Consider the following 20,322-nt stretch of genomic DNA (forward strand, 5'->3'; position numbering starts at 1 on the left):
AGGAACTCTCAAGGATGATAAAAATGTTCTGTATCTTGATTTAGGATAGTTATACGGTGTACTTATTTGTCAAAACTCAAAGTAAACATTTAAAATACATGCATTTTACAACACTATAAAATATCAAAACTTGCAATATATTGAAAAACAGTCTAATACTAAATGTTTATATAATGAGTAATTATAGTCAAATAGTTCTAATAGAGTTAGTTTCTTTAAATAAAGTTGGACTACTAATGGCACAGAGACTGTTCTTTAGATATAAAAATTTAATTTCCAAAGTTTTACGTTAATAAATGTTATTTGTAATTTTACAAATATGAAAATAACTTTTTAAAGATGGCAAACTATAGTTTAATTTATAAATAACAGGAACAAGTCATATGTTTAGGTATTAAGCAATTGTTTACAACTCAAAATGTAAACTAAGCTAATTTCAACTATTTTAGCAATTGTGTAATGTAAAATTTCTGAATTATGGTAACTGATGCATATTATCACTAATTGTATATTTTATAATTTAAAGTTGATATTAATATTAAATCTTATCTAGCAAATAACCAGCCTCCTACCCTTCAGATTCTTCAGTCTTTCCTCCACCATTACGAGTAGTACAATTTTCACTTTCTGAAGAACAATTCCTTGTGGAAGCTATACTATGTCTTCCTTAAATACAGAAACAGACACATACAAAAGAAAAGGGTGGGGGGTTAGCATTTCTAGCTGAGAATGGATTTTTACTTACTGAATGGTAATACTGTAAATGCATGGTTTCCAAGGCTAGTTAAAGATGGTATTTGTCAAGTGGCATTTTTCATTATATTAATATTTTTAAAGGCAAATGGAAGAAATAGTACAAAAAGTGAAGCACAAAATTGCTAAAGTTACCATGAAGTTTTCAAAAACTACTGATGTAATAATAATAAGTACAAATAGGGGTCAAATGTCTCAAAGCCAACAGCATAGTTTTCTCTTCCTGAAGCAAATTCTTATATCAATACTCTCTGACTACTGCTGCTGAGATCAACTCAGTACACTCTGAGGATTTCTGATATTAATTATTTCCAGGAAACATCTTTTCTATCTTACCACTGTATCATTTGAATTTCCTGCTAACTGCAGTAAAATGTAGTTGTAAAAACGATTATGTGAGAGACAAGCAAGATTCTCTCAGTAGGAAAAAAACAGAAGTAAAAAAATAGGTCAAATTTCTTTAAAATAAAGTAAAAGAATATTCATAGTGAATAATAAATAATGTATGAAATAACTAGCCCAACACACTGTAGTAAAAAATTTTGATATAGTTAAGATTTTGTTTTGGAAACAGTGTTTGACTTATATAGCAACAATTAAGAAGTTCTTAAAACAAAGAGGACAATTATACTTATTAAAATACGAGAAAATACAAACACTAATAGATGTTTATATTAGCCTTTAAACAAAGAAAACTTGATTGGAACATAAAATTCCACAGAGTACTGTATTTTGTTTTAAAATCTTACCTGTCTTGGAAACTGCATCCTGACCAACTGGAGTCTCCTGAAAATCTCCCTGTGTGTCAAGAAGTGAGGTTTTGATATATGTAGCTAAAGTTTCAACAGGACTCTCTCCCTCCATTAAGGGATAATACTGGTTGTCAACAGGTGAGTTGCCACTGCTCTTCAATTCATCAAACCTTTTTGCACACTGTCATGATATAAAGGGAAATAAATGAAACTTAAAAAGATTTTTTTTGCCTACTATTTGAAGATATTTTCCTTTAATCATTTTTTGTAAGTGAATATTGATCTATTGGTGACATCTACAACGTTTATATGTGTTTCAATAAACAAAGGCCTGTGACTTTTTTCTCTTTTAAAATTCAGGGTAGAATTCTTTTTAAATATGCATTAACCCAAAGGAAAAAAATATTTAAACTCATGTAGAAAAATGAAAACTGTCTTTATTCACCATATTTCTTTTTGATATGCATATATTATCAGTTGAAAATATTAACTATTTAGTTAAATACTTGCCTTTTATTTTTAAACGAGTTTCCACTAGGAATAAGATCAAATTCTAACCTTTAATGGAAAGCAAATCAAAGAGTATCTAATTTGTGACACTAGATTTTCTTTATTAATATAATAGTCTTTGTTTTTTACCTACAGTAAGTTTTCTCTTGACTAAAACAATTTGTAGTAACACTTCTTCGCCACCTATTGGGCACAGTCTGCTCTAGGATATTTTACTTAATGGATTAATTGTTCACGAAATCAGTTTAGAAGGTTCAGGTTAGTATTTTGGGAAAAAAAAATACAAGAGTACAATAGATTAGAAAATATCAAGAGTGCACTGAGCTAAGGCTAAGTAGTCCTTTATGAAAATGTTTTTTCTACGTGTTTACTAGGTCACAAATATAAAATGCCTTCCTTACTGTAAGTCTTCGTCAAACACTGTTAAAGCATCCATTTTTAAATCTCCATCAACATCAATGTGGATGGCAAGTTAGATAGCAGATCAAGTAATCTGGGGGGTGCAAAAGGAGAAAAATGTATACTACGTATATGTATATATATATATATATATTAAATGAATAATATGCATTAGTAATTAGGAAAGTGCAAATCATTCATTTATTATACAAGTATTTTAACAAGTACCCACAAGATATCAAAATATCAAGCATTACTTTAGGTAATGACTGTTTACATGGTTACTATTACTACAAAGAAATATCTACCCAAGGCTTAGTCCTTTGAAAAGTGAAGTTTTAAGAAAGACATTTGAAGTGCATGAATCTCATGAAAAGAGAAGGGGGAGACCAGCCAGTGGACAACCTGGAAAGAACTAGGGGAATGGAAGTGAGAAGGGAAAGGTGAGATACTGAGGGATGAAATTGACCAAAGTATATTTTGTGCATAAACAAATATGTAACAACAAATTCCATTATTATATGTAATTATAATGTGTCAATTAACTTTTTAAAAGTCTTTTACAAAATCTTAAGTTGAATAAAATAATTAGTATGATAAGTGAGAAGCATAGAAAATATTTTTTGTGTGAAGACAAAAGTAGTAGAAATGTGCTGCGTATGGTGGCACATGCCTATAATCAATCCCAGAGGCTTGGGAGGCTGAGGCAAGAGGAGCACAAGTTTGAGGCCAGCCTCAGCAACTTAGTGAGACTATGTCTTAAAATAAAAAAAAGGGCTAATGTAGCTTAGTTGTAAATAATCCTGAATTCAATCCCTGGTTAAAAAACAAACAAACAGAGATGAAATCAGGGCAAAGAAATAAAACAAATGCTATAACATCATTACAAAAATGTACAGGTACAAATGTACATGTACAGGATCAAAAGAGAAATTGTTTAACTAAATCCACTTTTCCTACAAAATGAGATTATTCTTTGTAACACAGAGAAAGTGGTAGGTAAACATTTTTCCCCACAACTGCGATGAAGACCTTGTCTTTCTATATTTATTTTATTTTATTTTTCTGGTAGCTAAGCTTTTAAAACAGGGATTCTTTTGAAATCTTTCAAGTAAAGTGTATACTCATATTGGAAATAGCATGTAGATTTATCTTATTTAACATAATTTACAGTCATTAATACTACTTAAGTGAGAAATTTATGAATTCTTAACATTTGAAATTGATACATGACTGCATAAAAAAGCACATGAACTATAAATAATTAATTATATTGTTAGATATTCTTTCATGTTTAAGAAAAACTATGGAGTATCTATAAACAAAAGAATGAGGTTGGACCTCCTACTTCACATCTTATACAAAAATTAACTCAAAACAGATCAAAAGATAAATCAAAAAGCCAAAGCTATAAAATGCTTAGTTATAAAGATTTATAAAACAGTTAAAAATATTTGTAACCTTGGATAAGGTAGTGGTTTCTTAGCCATGACACTAAAAGCAAAAGGAATAAATGCTACCTAAACTGGACTTTATTAGAATTAAAAACTTCTAATTCAAGAAAATGAAAAGCCAATCCACAAAATAGGAGAAAAATATTTCCAAGTCATATATATGACAAGGGATTTGTAATACAGAATATATAAAAAACTCTTACTAGCAAAAATTAAAAATTTAAAACATGGCCAAAGGATTTAAACAGACATTTCTCTAAAGAAGATGTATAATTGGTTAATAAACACATGAAAAGATGCTCCACATCATTAGTAATCAGGAAAGTGCAAATCAAAACTGCGATGTTTCATTTCACACATGCTAGGATGGCTATAATCAAAGACAGATAATAAAATTGAGAAGATGTAGCGAAATTAGAAGTCTCATCTATTTTTGGTGGGAATGTAAAATAGTACAGCTACTTTGAAAAAACTAGATAAGATTATTTCAGCTAAGCTAAACACTTATCTAAAATTTTTAAAAATAATTTATACTTTCTCTATTTGCAAATCATCAACAAGTCATCTCTGAAATGGAAAAAAAATTATAACACAGGGAATTAATAAGAGAATGTTCAAGAAACAAATAGAATTTTCTTATCTACCAAATATTAAAATAATACCAAAATTAAGTAAGTCAACATGAAAATGTAGTGGGTTATTAGATAAAGAGATCAATGGATTAGAATAATACTTGATATAGAAAGTGTAAGCATCAGGCAGACAGGTATGTTGATAGGAGAATATAACATAAATGACTTTCTAGTGGGCAATATGACAGTATTAATAAATGCCTTAAAAATGCATGTGCCTTCTGATCCAGATATTCTGCTTTTATGATAATCCCCAAGGAAATGAAACTAAGATATTTGTTATAGTGGTACCATAGTAGACAAAAAATTGGAAAAAATGCCCTAAGTATCCAACAAAAGGAACTGATTTACTAGGCTTGGTGATGCATACCTATAATCCTAGAAGACCTGGAGGCTAAGGCAGGAGGATCTCAAGTTAGAGGCCAGCTTCAGCAACTTAGTAAGATTCTGTCTCAAAATTAAAAAAATTAAAAAGGTCTGGGAGGGAGGTTAAGTAGTAAAGCACTTCCCTAGCATGTGCAAGGGCCTGGGTTCAATTCCCAGTATCAGGTGGTGAGAGGGGAAAAGGAGGGGTGAATGTTAGCTCAATAATTATGATATGGCTTAAACAAAAGCCATTAAATGTTACAGAATTGTATTATTGACATATAAAGATATTTACAACATGATGTTTTTAAAAAAACAAGTCCTGAAAATAGTACATTTGTTGTATGCCCATTTTTAGAATTCATACAAGTTCAGAAAAGAATTGGGAAGAAAATATATAGGTGTCAACTGCTTGATTTAGGTAAGGTCAGATTTTTCTGACTATAATTCTTATTTTTTGCATGTTACTTTTGGTGTATGCATTCATTTTCCATTGTGGTGCTGAGGTTTGAACTCAAGAGTAGGCTAGGCAACATTCTCAGTGTAGCTGTGTATGTATTCTTTAATGATATGTTTCATTTAAAGTTATTAATGTTATTCTGATATATACTTAAATAAACATTTAAAATTTAGTAGTACTAAAAACACTGTGATTCACATTCAGTTGGATTTCAGTCAAAAAAATTTCTCAGTAAATTTAAAGATAGTGGGGCTGGGGTTGTGGCTCAGTGGTAGAGTGCTCTCCTAGCATGCACGAGGCACTGGGTTCGATCCTCAGCACCACATAAATGTAAAATAAAGATATTGTGTCCACCTAAAATTAAAAAAAGAGTAAATATTATGGAGTGATAGAACTATTAATTTTCTTAGGTTTGATAATGATACTGTGATTATGTAATAATGTTCTTATTCTAAGGATATGCAAGCCACAATCTATAGGGATGAAGTATCATGGTGTCTAAAACTTATAAGTCCTAGAAAAAAATTATACAAAGAGATAAAGAAAATACCTATAATTGCTGGACCTATTTAAAGGAAATCAGACTACTATACTATTCTTTAAACTCTTCTGTATGTTTGAAGGCATTTATAATAAAAAGTTAGAATAACAGATGAATTCAATAGTTTCTCCTGTTTTAAAACCTAATGTAAAAATCAAAAAGGTAATATATAAATTAGGAAGCAATGATATACATTAAAAAATATATTCTCTCATGATTTCACAATTACCTAAATATAGCTGAGAGCAAGTTATCTCTGTAGGGACTGGTTTTCTCAGTTGTAACAGCATAGGGTGAAACTTCATTCATTCACTGATTTGACACCTATATTTTGAGTGTATATGATTGGCCAGGCAGTTGAGTAATATGCTTTAAATTTATTAGAGAAAATTACTGTCATTTCCACTTGTGTAATTCTAAGCATTCCTTGTACCAGCAAAAGTTCTGAGGTGTTTCTCAAACTAGTGTTCATGATTGAATTATAGAAATATATGTGTTTCCTCTAAGAATTTTTCATTTTAAGTTTTGATTCTGAGGATAACATTAATAAGATCATCTAAATTATCAGGATGATAGAATATTTTGAGGCCTATTTGCTTTTCTGTTTACAATTAAATTGGTACCAATAAATATTTCAATTGTCTATGGTCAAGGGGGGCATAGAAGAGATGCATCAGTGCCAAATGAAGGTAAATAATGTCATGATGTATCACAAGACTTCCCAGTAGGTTAAAGAGAAAAGCTGAATTCAAACATATCAAGTGGGTTAATATATAATTTTTACAGTTTATATCCAGTCAGTCATATAAATATGTGCAAACAGTGTTTATAAATGCATATGTATTATAAAATTTGAATTGCTTTCTCTTACTTATTGGTTGTTTCTTTAAACTGCTCATTTTTTTTTATTTTTTTATTTTTTTTTTTTACCCAGGAGATATCTGGGGGAATGTTATTTACCTCTTTAGGTGTTAATCCAGGTACAAGCCTTGCCACAGTTTCCCAGTTGATGGTCTGAGGGATTCCAATTAATGGATAAAGGATCATGTCCAATACCATTTGGTTGTTATTGTTCAGGAAATTGTTGTTTTCTGAATATCCACGACTCATCTTTTGGAACTAGGGATAAGGAGGACAAGCAGCTTTATTTATATCTGAAATTTCAATGTTTTCAGAAAATTATAAATTAGTTATAATGCATTTCTAAAAATTGTCTAGTTGGGTACAGCAGTGCACACCTGTAATCTCAGGTACTCAGGAGGCTGAGTCAAGAGGATCACAAATTTGGGGCCAGCCTGGGTAGCTTAGTGAGACTATCTCAAAATACAAAAATAAAAAGGGACTAGAGATGTAGCTCGGTGGTATAGCTCCCCTGGGTTCAATTCCTAGTACTACAAAACAAACAAACAACCAACCCCAAAATGAATTAAAAAACTGCTACTATATAAAGGAAAAATAAAATTTACTTAAAATAAACTCAGATTATTTAGCCCAAATCTCTTCAAATATAAAAGCATCTGAATATTATGATTTCATAAATGGATACATAGGATGAACAGATGGATAAATATTCAATAAATGCATAACAGAGTATTAATGGTAGAATGTAGGTAATGGATTTATGAGTGTTTACTACAAAATTCTTTTAGACTGCTGTATATTCAAAATTTTTCACAGTAAAATGCTGGGGGGGATGGGATATAATTTATTTTCCTTAAAAAAATCTGTTAAGTGTGCCTAATTTATACTATTAGCAATCCATAGATGATATAACTATGAAAACCCAAACACATAGCTTGTTAAAATTAAGAATTATAATTTCATTCTATTCCTAAGTAATATTCCCTTAGTTTTTCTATGACTGAATATCCATTCTACAAAAGATGAAGGTACAATGAAACTTAAAATTTAGGCTAAGCATTATAGTCATTGTGCCTTGTGATTATTACTTATAAATGGTAGAGGAATTATATCAACAACTATAATTATTTTTACATTTTGAAACAACTTTTCTTTGGAAAATTCTTCATCCTTCTTGTCTTCAGAAGCAAAGGCAACAACTGGACTGATACGGTTCAATTCTTACACACAAACAGACACCCTGCCACTTGTATAAGTGGCCAATAACCCCCTCAAATATATACTCCTGCAGAGTGGAGAATTTCCAGGGTTCCTACCCATTTCTCTTCCATCACAATCTCTACTTAACCCAGGAGACCTTTAAAAACATATCCAGTGCCTTATATCTAAATCAAGGGGGTCCAAGTTTTCAGAGAATAATATCACCAAGTAAAAGGCTCTAGATGGCTTTCCACATGGATGTAATTCAACATACATTTAGTGGGTCCACCTCTGCCATGTCTTAGATATAAAAGTTCCTTCTATGACCATGCCATGTGGTCCCAGTCTTCAAGGAGTTTATGCTTTGGTGAGGGATATTAGTAGAAGAGTATATTTTAAACATCATATTAATATTATTTTGTATAAGAATCAAAGCAGAGGGAAGCCTGGAACAGCAGAGGAGGAACACATTATGGCTGTTATCTACTATGTATCCACCAGGAGCCATGGAACTGTGTTAAGTCTTTTGCATGTTATTTCAATAAATCCTCATCCCTATAAAGCAGGTTATTTCCAATTTTATAAGATTAGGAAATAGGCTCAAAGTTTAGTGATTTGTATAAGGTCACAGAGCTAGTAACACACACACCAAGGATTCAAACTTAGGTAAAACTGACTCTCAAATCCATGTTCTTTCCAGTCTATATAAGAGGGGAGGCACTGAGATGGGAATGATGGTGTTTAGGGTAAGGAGATACAGATGCTAATTCATTACGAAGCTAATTATGTTTAATTAAACAACTTTGAAAGCTTTTGCTTGTGAGGTGAATGGGGGAAAAGGCTGTGGGCTTGGAAACTAAAAAAGTTACCCATTCAATTTTAAACATTTTAGGAGACTTTTTATGTTAATGTGTTTCTGAGACACTTATTTTATTCAAACATTTACTAAGGAGAGGGGCTCAGTGGTGCATGCTTGAAATCCCAGTAACTTGGGAGAGGCTGAGACAGGGGAATTGCAAGTATGAGATCTCAAACTTGCAATTTGAGACCTCAAAATTAAAAATAATGGGGCTGGGGATATAGCTCAGTTGGAAGAGTGCTTGCTTTGCATGCACAGGCCCTGGGTTCGATCCCCAGCACCACACACACACACAAACACACACACACACACACACAAAAAAAAAAAAACCATTAAAAATAAAAAAGAGCTGTGGATGTAATTCAGGGATAAAATGCCCCTGGGTTACACCCAGTTTTAAAACAACAAAAACAACCAATAAATAAAACAATAAAATAAAAATATTACTAAGCCCCCACTATGTGCCAGGCACTGTATATGAACTTGGATCATGAATTTACAGATGAAAATAATGACAAAGGTCTATGGATACTCATATATATGATTTATCTGACATTGGATTCTAGGTTGAAAACACAATCTCTGAATATTAGCTGTTTCTATGGGAAAATATAGCCTATTTCAGGATAAGAAGTACAAAGCAAAGCTTCCACTGACAGACCAATACAGTGGAAAAAACAGTGTACACAAGAGTCTGAAGCTCTGGATTGAGTTCTAGCGTCAATGGTACGTTATTGACTCTTATTGAACTGCAGTTGTAAAATTAGGTGATGAAAACACCTCCGACAGCGAAGAGATTCAAAGGGATTGTTTTGTGAAAGTACTTTGAAGTTAAAGCACATCACAAATGAGATGCAGCATACAATAACAGCACCTACTTCCTAAGACTGTGTTCACAGGTGTTGGATTATAGTAAGCTTACAATGTAACTATGACTAGTACTACATAACTGTTAAATAAGACACTGGTATAACATATGAGGTGGCAGGCATCATAGCTATCCTATACGTATTTACATGGACATTAAAAAGAAACACATAAAGAAAAATATTAATCTTCCTACCAACCAGAGATGTACCTTATTGAAGGGCCCGTATAATGTAGTGATTATGAGTGTAGATTCTGGAGTCAGATTGTCCAAGTTTGCATCTTGGATCTACAACTTAAGGTATTATCTGGTTCAGATAATTTCTGTGCCTTAATTTCCACATCTCTAAAACAAAGAAAACAATAGTAGCTAGTTCACATATATTTTTGATGAAAAGTACTATCTGACACACAGTGAGAACTATATTTGTAGGAGTAGCATTACCATTTCTGAGATTTTTAGATTAAACAGATTCATAAAGATTAATATGATGGATAAAAGGAAAGACAGTAATATCCTAATGAAGGAAAATTGAGTGAGTTGTAGATGTTAATCCAGCTTTACCACTCCTAGTAGTGCAACCTGGAGCTTCAATTGTCTCACTTACATGAAAAACAATAGCTACCTTTAGGATTATTGTGAGAATTAAATAACATTATGAAGCACCAGCACATCTTCTGGCATACAAATTGTGCGAAGTAATTTACTGCTATCATTATATCCCTCCTTCCTACTTTAGCCATTATTGGCATAAAAATTTCCCACGAATTAGTTTAATAACTGAGTGTGACAATAAAAGTCAAATTACCCTACTATTAAATCCACTCCCATTCATAAAATATCAAAATTTTAAAACATTTAAAGGAAAACATTATTTGCCAAAAATCAAAATTCTATTATTGAATAGTTCACACTTGTTAAAGAACGGGGTCCCCCCATCCCCTCCCTTATTCTCATATCTTGGTTTATGTATACGTATTAGATTTAATCTACTACATACAGGACCATGACAAGCATCTATTTTTTTTTCCTTTTTTCAAATAGAAAAGGTTCTTGTAGACAAGAGAATTTTCCCCGCAAGGCAGAGACAGGATGGTAAGAGAGTGCCCAGTGGGGCAGGTCCGAGGCCTTTGGTGTAACAGGGGCAGTAACACTGAGTCACCCTGGAACAGAGAGAAACCTGGAGCCGGATTTCCTGACCCCTGACCACTAAGGAGAACCTAGGGAGTTGGCCTTGATCCAGAGGGAGAAAGTAAAATCACATCCCACACCCAGGCTGAGTGGGTCAAAGCCCTTCAAACCTCGGCCCGCAGGCTCCCAGCGCGGCGCATCCTCGGGGCACCCCCCCAGGACCCTCGAGGTTCGGCTCCACCCGGTGGGGGCGCAGTCTCGGGGGCGGGGTGGGTGAGGAGCAGACAAAGGCGCCGGGCAGCGGGGCGAGGCGGGGACAGATGCGGGACAGAAGCTGGGGCTCCCTCAGCTGGTGCGCGGGCGGGACCCGCGGCCGGGAAGAGAGCCGGCGGCTGGCGGGAGTCTGGTTGGCTGGCTGCGCGGGGCGCCGAGGGCTGCGCGTGAGGGCGTTCGGGTGCGTTTGGGCGAGCGGGACTCCGGCCCAGCTCACCCCACCAGGGTGGGGACAACGACGGTACCCGCTGGCGGCGAGCGGTACCGCCCTTCGCCCTACTTCCTGCTCCCGGCGGGAGCCCGAGCCCTCGGGCGTCTAGCTCACCTCCACAGACCGCGGCTCACCTGCAGTGGCCGGCGCCGCCCGCGCTCGCGCCAAGAGGCCCCCACGACCCAGCCCGCAACCCGGGCCGCGTCGCCCTCACGCACCGGTCCTGGCTGCTCGCGGGCGGCAGCCTAGCACCAGCGCCGAGGGGCGGGGGAGCGCTGGGCCCGAAGCTGCCCGGCCAATCGTGGGCCAGCGCCGCAGTGGCGGAGCCAATGAGCGACGAGCTCCTGCGAGGCTGGAGGCCGCGGGACGCGCGGCGGCAGCGGGCAGCCTTCTTGCCTTCCCCTTCCCCCCCCCCTTCCCTGCTTTTAGCTCCCTGGCTTGTCGCAGTGCAGCGTCCCCACCCTCCCAGCGTCTTGTCTCTTAGCAACCAGGTCCTCGTAGCCTCGTCTTAGGTGATCAAAATTGAGTCTAGAAGAAAAGGGGATATGTGGAAGATAAAGGAACTGGAATTAAAGAATGAGTGAAATGGTTCACGGTACCGGTCATTGTGGTATATCTGCTTAGGAACCGGACACTAAGGGTGTCTTGTGTGTAGCATTGTCTGTATCAGAAGGCATCACTTAAGGAATTTAAATAGCTCTGAATTATAAATTCGGTTTTCATACATTAATAGATTTGGCAAGGCTGGGAATCTAGTAAAATGTACAAGGCTCAATTTTGTAGGGAAAATGCAATTGGAATGTGTTTATTCTGTGAAGCCAAATTGTTAGATCAGAAAAGACGGAAAAAGTAAAGCCTTGGGCTGGGGATGTGGCTCAAGTGGTAGTGCGCTCGCCTGGCATGCTTGGGGCACTGGGTTTGATCCTCAATACCACGTAAAAATAAAAGAGAGGTATTGTGTCCACCGAAAACTAAAAAATAAATATTAAAAAAATAAAGCCTCATCCAAATGAATATTGTAATAAAACCTGATGATTAAATAGAGATTAAGTGGTTCACTGTACAGAATGTCACTTTTCTTAAAATTGTATCACTGGTGACTTGAAATCTATTATTGGTGCTGGAGATTGAACCCAGGGCCTTGTGCATGTGAGGCAAGCACTCTACAAACGGAGCTATATCTCCAGCCCTTTTACTATTATTTTTTTGTTCCACAAATACATTAAAGTTAGACGAAGTTAGGTTAGATAAATGCTTACAGAGAAACTACCTGCTATCTGTTTCCTTTTTTCTTCCACACAGGTTGATACTCAGTTGTGAGGGTAGTAAACCGTCTTAAACCATGAGAACAAGAACAATCCATAATGGATTATAGATACATGTATTGGAAAAAATGTCACCTGTGTTAATTTGAAAGGCCGATTAACAATCTTATAGCTCTAAGGGAAGTGGTTCAGAGAAAAAATGTATGTTGGCTATCACTTTTTGCAAAAGAGATGTCAATTAAGAACCAGTTTGCAAACAGATTGAAGAAAATAGAACTATTCTGCTGGAACCCTTGTTGTCCGTGCACATACTACTTAGAGTCTCCAGTGGTCAGTTTGGATACTTAGTATCTCAAGCATTTTCTCATCACTCATCTTTTCTAGGACAACACATATTTACAGATCAACAGAGCTAGAAAGGATCCTTGAGAGATCAACTTCAATCTTTTCAATTTAAAGCTTAAATGTGGATAAAGGTAAGTGGTTTACCCAAGGTCAAATGTTTAACTCATCAGATTCAGTTACATTGGCCAAGGGAGAATTTTTGGCATTTGTACAGATGTTTTTTCTTAACCCTTTAATGCAGAATGGGCAATTTCATCTAAGGCTTCCACCCAATTCACCTTCCTCATCAAGTGTAATCTTTTGTATGCATTAGATCATTTATGCCTCTATTGATTTTAGTACAATCCAAGTTGTTTAAATAAGGAGACCCCCAGCACAGTGTCTGAAACACAATAAAAGGTTATTTCTTTCAAATTATGGTAGAGGTGGGTGGTCCAGGATTGGTAGGGCTGGTTTGTCATCTTTGACATATAGTCAGCATCTAAATGGTTAAAGAACTCTTACTTCTACTTCCATTGCACAGAAGGAATGCAGGGACAGGGCAAGAGAAATACACACCCCATTACTTTTAAAAAATACATTTTGACTGACAAAAATTATATTAATGGTATACAACATACTGTTTTCAAATATATATCCATTGTAGAATGGCAAAAATCAAGTTATTGTATACAGTCTCACATATTTGTGCATTATTATTTATATAATTATTGTGGTGAACACTTAAAAATCTACTCTTAGTAATTTTAAGTGTATAATACATTGTTATTAACTATAGTTACCATGTTATTCAATACCTAATTGAAATTTTGTATCCTTTGACTAACATCTCTACAGTGCCAACACCACTTCAAGCCCCTAGTAACTATCATTTTACTCTTTACATTTGGCTTTAGATTTCACTTATAAGTGAGATCATGCAGTATGTGTCTTTCTGTGCTTGTCTATTTCACTTGGCATAAGGTCCTCCAGGTTCATCCACGTTGTCACAAATTATAGGACTTTCTTCTTTTTTAAAGACTGTACAATTTTCCATTTTGAGTCATCTGAAGACATCTCTTTGACATTGTTTTCATTTTCTTGGGATTATATACAGTAGAGGGATTGCTGGATTGTATGATAGCTCTATTTTTAATATTTTGAGGAACCTCCATAAACTCCCATAACAGCTATACTAATTTCAGTCCCACCAATAGTATGCAAGGAAAACTTTTTCTCTACATCCTTGCCAACAGTTGTCACCTTTGCTTTATTTATTTTTTATGCTATCCTTTCTAATAGGTGTGAGACAGTATCTCAATGCACCCTTTTTTTTTTTTTGGTAGCAGGGATTGAACCCAGAGGTGCTTCACTATTGAGCTATGCCCCCACCTCTTTTATTTTTTATTTTGAGACCGGGTCTTTCTAAGTTACTGAGAGTAACCTCAAGTTTGCAATGCTCTTGCCTTAGACTCCTGAGTAGCTAGGATTATGCCTTGTGCCTTTGATTTTCATTTCCCTAATAATTAGATGTTGGGCATTTTTCATATACTTACTTGTTGCATGATACAATCCAGAAGTCACATCCATCATCACTTTTTCCTACATCCCATTGGAACTTAACTTCGAAAGAGGTGGCTAGAAAATATAAACTCTTTCTAGCCAACTAAAATGTGGGAGTTCTACTTATAAATTACGGAGTGTGAATATTGGTGGTCAATTAGTTTCTACACCAATAACTCCACCTCAGGGATAAGCTACACAGACATCTATTATTGACTCTATTAAAACAAATTATTTAAAAAACATTTTTAACCATGGTAAAGTGTAAAACTAAAAAGGAACTCCATTTGTACTGAAAAAAGCCCAGAATGTTTATGAATAAAAGGCAATAAAAATAATGCAAATGGCTTTGGGACTCCAACAAGAACAAGACTTTATTTTTTTCTCCATACAAGGCAAAAGTTTGCACAAAACCAAAATTAATGTGTGAAGGTAAACAAAAGGTATTTACATATTCCTTTCACCTGCTTCAAAGTCTCTAAAAAATTAAAAAGTGCGTGTTGGGGGCCATGTTCATTTCTCATGTATTTCTGATGGTTATATCTGAGTAGAGAGCTTTTTTAACTACCAGAAAATGGAGGCCCCTATTTATAATACCCACTTGAGATTCCAAGTGTTGAGACTACAAGTCCTACGTGGCATCATCACACAAGTGTGCCCAACATTGCAGAATCCTGATTGCTTATTGCTTAACAGTATTTCCCCCTTTGTTTTTTTTAATATTTATTTTTTAGTTGTAGTTGGACACAACACCTTTATTTCACTTATTTATTTTTATGTGGTGCTGAGGATTGAACCCAGGGTCTCATGCGTGCAGGGCGAGCACTCTACCGCTGAGCCACAACCCCAGCCCCTCCCCCGTTGTCTTTTAATACCTGTACAGGAAAACAGAGAGAATATCCCATTCTTATAATAGAGTAGTACTCAAGAATATTCCTGTTCCTAAAATATATTTTTTCACTTGATCTCATTAGCAGGATTCCTTAGTGTCTGATTCAAAATCACATATTGATAACATGGAAATTAACAAATGGCTATTAACAGCAGGAGTTAATACATACCAAGTCCTTACTATATGTCAGGTGCTCTGCTAAGTGCATGAAACAGAATCCTTTAGTCCTCTCAACAACTCCCTGAAGTAGTTACGATTTTTATAGATGAGGAAATTTTGTAGATAAGTGAGATTTGGAGGTTAAGTTCTCTTAGAAAGCTAACTAGCAGTTTGACAGAGCTGGAACTTAAACATAAGGCTTGACCTTTTTTAAAATTTTGATCAGAAGTAATATATTCTGCCCTTAAAAATGCACAGATTCCTCTAACTGGTATCCACAATAATTTTTATTAGTTCGGTAGGCATCTTTCTTCTCATCTTCCAATCCTAGAAATGTATGAAAGAACTTGATCCATTTTCAACTTATAGAATATTAATAAGCTTCAAATGGAAAATGTGTTAACCATTCATATTAAGATACTCATTTTTTTGGTATTTTATTTACAGACAGGGTTTCACTAAGGTGCTTAGTGCCTTGCTTTTTTTGCTGAGACCGGCTTTAAACTCATAATCTTCCTGTCTCAGCCTCCTGAGCTGCTGGGATTACAGACGTGCGTCATCATACCCGGTGCCATTTTGGTTGTTTTTTAAGTTTGCATTTTAACATACAAATGGAAAAACATATTTAATAATTTAATACAGTGGTTGAAGAGTGGATTTTTTCCAATTAATTATGAGTTTGGTTGCTGAAAATCATTGCACATGGTTTACAAAGCGTTTCAAAGAATGTTATTATTGATTACAAAATACACTCAAAACTATACATTATAAATGTATCTTTCCTCTCATAAGCCAGAAAGCACTTAGTTATTTTCTAGATCTTAAAGCAGAAGTTTTCAAATATTCGTTTCACTTTAGGGCCCTGTGAAGATCTGTGGCAAAATGAGAAAAATAAGTGAAATTGTTATAGTTGCTGGTTTATTAAGTTTGCTAACACTTTTTTTTCCCAAAATGATACCTTTTCTACTTTTTAGTATTGATATCTTTCATTCCTTTTTTTCTCCTCACATCCCCTTGAGAATATATTTCCTAATTTCAAACTAAGGATTAGTTTTTAGAAAATAAATACCTTTAATAGTTAAAAAACCCAGAACATCCCAAAGAAACAAACCCATCACATATCATTAATTTCTCAAAAGGTTAAATTGTAATAATTGGTTATTAGAGTATGGAAATTGGAGTTCTGGGAGAGGACTACATGTGAGACTCTCCTGGTTATCAAAACAGACCTTGGCTAAGATTCACACATTCAAGCACTGTTGATCTCCAAGGAAGTGGGGGAGAAGGCAAAAACCAATCAAAACTGATGAGCTGAAAAACTAGGCAGAAGGGAGGAATGTGGGTTCCTTGTGGGTAGACAGCCTTATAAGTAGCCTAGCTGTCAGGATATAAAGCTTTAGGCCAGTAAATAAAATGGGAGAAGGTGATCCTGGTTTCTTACTCTTATGTAAGATCTTCAAGGGAGGTCTAACATGGTTCCATAATGGTGATACTCCCACAGTACTTACCAGCATGGGCAGAAGCAAATCTTCTGTGGAGTCAAGACTTCCCCAGTATTGGCCTGTAGAATTCATATATATTAACAAGCAAATAACTACTAAATATCACTATATATGTGAAGAGGCCAGACACTGAGAGTCAGACAAAACAACAAACATTTTATTCCTAAGGATTGCAGATAATGGAATTCTTAGAGACATAACATAGTGTGCTTAAATGAAGGCCACAATAAATTAACAGGAATGAACAGCAGATTAAAAGATGAATTCTAGCTGGGTGTAGTGGCACACGCTTGTTTGTAATCCTAGTGGCTTGGGAAGCTGAGGCAAGAGGATTATGAGTTCAAAGCCAGCCTCAGCAAAAGCAAGGTGCTAAGCAACTCAGTGAGACCCTGTCTCTAAATAAAATACGAAATAGGGCTGGAGATGTGGTTCAGTGGTTGAGTGCCCCTGAGTTCAATCCCGGTACCTGCCCCCCTACCAAAAAAAAAGACAAATTCTAGATAAAACATAATCGTTGAGATATAATAATTTTTAAAATTTAAAATATAAGTATTAAAATGTAATTATGGAAACTTAAAGAAACCTCAGTGAATGAATTAAATGATAAATTAGACACAGCTGAGTGAATAGCTGAGTAATACATAATATACATTAAATAAGTATTCAGATTAGAGCACAGAGACAAAGAGATGGAAATTAAGAAAAGGGAAGACAAAGTGAGGTCTAATATAGGTCTAATTTTAAGTTCCCAAAAGAACACACAGAATGAATATAACAGTTGTGAATTTCCTGACTTGATTAGAAAAATGAATCTAAAAATCCACAGATCCTAGAAGCAAATGCATTAGAAACAGAATAGATAAGATGAAATTGATAGGAGGCAAAGTATCAATTCTAATTATTCCATCTAAAAGGCATGCTTTCAAATTCACCATAGGTTACTGAACCAGCCTAGGTGTCCTGTCAACAGATGAATGGATTAAGAAAATGTGGTAAATAGATACAATGGAGTTTTACTCAGCTAAAAAGAAGAATGAAGTTATGTCACTTGCAGGAAAATGGATAGAACTGGAAAAATCAGCAAAGTAGAATAATAGGATTAGTGGGAGGGAGAAGAGGAGGAAAAGATGAGGTACTGGGGGAATGAAATTGACCAAGTTATGTATGTTATGTGCAGGTATGAATATATCAAAATGAACCCTGTTATAATGTATAATTATAATGTGCCAATAAAAAATTTAAAAATAAAGGGAATATTCCCTATATGACTTGCCTTTTTACCCTGGGGCTTATTTCCCAACTGAAGCCTACCTATTGGCTTTAAACTAAAACTTCTTCAGTATGCTGGATTATGAAAAAGATATACATATGTTTAAATGACTTAAAATTTAAATGATCAAGGACATACTGTATGATTTTTTAACAAATTAATCTCAACTTCTTAAATCTACTAATAGTACAAATGACAAAATATGACACTGGTGCATTACTTATGAATGTCTAGGGAACTGGTGCATACTATAGCTTGTAGTTGTGAAGTAAAGGTATTACTTTATATCATTTCAATGTCTTTTATCGTTGTTAGTTGTAATTTCATAATGACATCCATATATTCTTTTCAGAATGAAATCTTTTGGTATTAATGACAGTATTAGGAGGCAAAACAATATATGCTACAAAGGGGGAAAAAGGATGAAAAGATAATGCAGAGAGAGAAGAAAAAAAGGTATAGTTTAAAACAGGGTGACATGAAGAAATCACTGACATGATTCTTAACCAATGACTAGAAAGATGCAGAAGAAAGCTATAAGGGTGTCTGGCAGAAGAGTGTTCCAGATCTAGGAAAACATCTGTGAAGGTCCTCAGTTGGAAATATGCCTAAAATATTCAAGTAATAGTAAGGAAGTTTGATACCTGGGAAGAGAGCGGTAGTTTGAATGGGATAAGATGGTCTGACATAAAACTGAAAGAACTGAAGTTTTACTGAATCAAATGGGAAGCCACTTGAAGACTGAGAACTGTCTCCTGGATTGCAGTGTGGTGGTCATTGATAACCTCAAGAAGAGTGACTTTTCATGATGGCAAAATATTTTGCTGAGTCAAATGGAAACCAGAGGATTATTGTGATCTGATGTAGATCAAAAAGAAAAAACAGACCCTGATTATTCTGTTCATGTTATTTTTTGTTTTCTTTTTGTTACTGGGGATTGAACCCAGGGATGCTTAACCACTGAGCCACATCCCCATCTTTTTTATTTTGAGACAGGGTCTTGCTAAGTTGTTTAGGTTGGCTTTGAACTTGTAATCCTCCAGCCTCAGCCTCTGGAGTCACTGGGATTATAGGTGTGTGCCATTGTGTCCAACTCTCTGCTCTTGTCTTGACAACAGATTGTAGGTTTGGTGAAGTAAGGGCAGAAGCAGAGAGATAAGTCAGAAGCCTATTACAATAGTCTAGGTGAGCAATGATGTGGCTTGCACTGGGGAAGAGGTAGTAGAGATGATGAGGAGTGGTCAAAGGCATTTCTTGATATATACAGAGGATACATGACAAAGAGAGATGATTCCAAAGTCTTTGGCATGAACAAGTAAAAAGAAAGATACAGTTGCCATTTACTGATAGAGGATGAGAAGAAGGAACAGGTTTTGAAGGGAAAGTCAGGAATTAGTTTTAGGCATATCAAGTGTGAATGCCAAGCAGAGATAGTGAACTGGCAGGTGACTATATGATGATTCTGGAGTTCAGATAAAGGATTGGAACTGGATATAAAAATTTTGCAATTAAGAACATATGGTATTCTAAGCCATTAGATTGGATGAGATAATCAATTAAATGAGTATAGAGAAGTCCAAGGGCTAAACCCTGGGGCCCTCCAACATTTAAGAGTAGAGAGATGAAGAGGAACCAGAAATGAAGACTAAAAATAAAAGGTCAACAAAATTGCAGGGAAACAGGGCTGGGGTTGTGGCTCAGTGGTAGAGTGCATGCCTAGCACATGTGAGACGCTGGGTTGGATAATCAGCACCACATAAAAATAAATAAATAAATTAAAGATATTGTGACCAACTACAACTAAAAAAATAAAAAATAAAAATGCAGGGAAACCAGGAGAATGTGATCCTCTGAAAAAACAAATTCAAGGAAGAAGGAATAAAATGAGTCAAATAGAATGAAGACAGAACTTCCCATTGGATTGCAGTGCAGTGGTCACTGGTTACCTCAAGAGTTATCCATTCTTTCCATTGGTGAGGGCAAAAACCTGCTGAAGTAAGTTCAAGACAGAAGAGAGGGAGTGCATTCTGCAGCACAGTGACAACTCTCTCAAGGGTATATGGCTATCGAAAACCAG

At 35.3% G+C, this 20,322-nt stretch overlaps 1 protein-coding gene across 7 annotated transcripts in view; it reads right to left on the reverse strand.

The window, feature by feature from the left end:
• The window catches only part of Sanbr (SANT and BTB domain regulator of CSR), a 51,818-nt gene extending 40,261 nt beyond the window's left edge, over window positions 1-11,557 (reverse strand). Inside the window, exons 1-5 of one of the 7 annotated variants that reach the window (XM_005322041.5) lie at window positions 11,405-11,557; window positions 9,866-10,000; window positions 6,828-6,986; window positions 1,503-1,686; window positions 573-666 (exon numbers count right to left, since the gene is read on the reverse strand). In XM_005322041.5, the coding sequence (XP_005322098.1) occupies window positions 573-666; window positions 1,503-1,686; window positions 6,828-6,977 (428 nt within the window). In that variant the 5' untranslated portion in view covers window positions 6,978-6,986; window positions 9,866-10,000; window positions 11,405-11,557. Of the gene's footprint in view, window positions 1-572; window positions 667-1,502; window positions 1,687-2,416; window positions 2,509-6,827; window positions 6,987-9,854; window positions 10,001-11,384 lie in introns of those variants that run through there. The other 6 variants (XM_021724284.3, XM_040270869.2, XM_021724285.3 and 3 more) reach the window with 6 other exon arrangements.
• Window positions 11,558-20,322: the final 8,765 nt, after the last annotated feature.

The sequence above is a fragment of the Ictidomys tridecemlineatus genome, chromosome 12, assembly GCF_052094955.1.
Source record: "Ictidomys tridecemlineatus isolate mIctTri1 chromosome 12, mIctTri1.hap1, whole genome shotgun sequence".
Lineage (NCBI taxonomy): Eukaryota > Metazoa > Chordata > Mammalia > Rodentia > Sciuridae > Ictidomys > Ictidomys tridecemlineatus.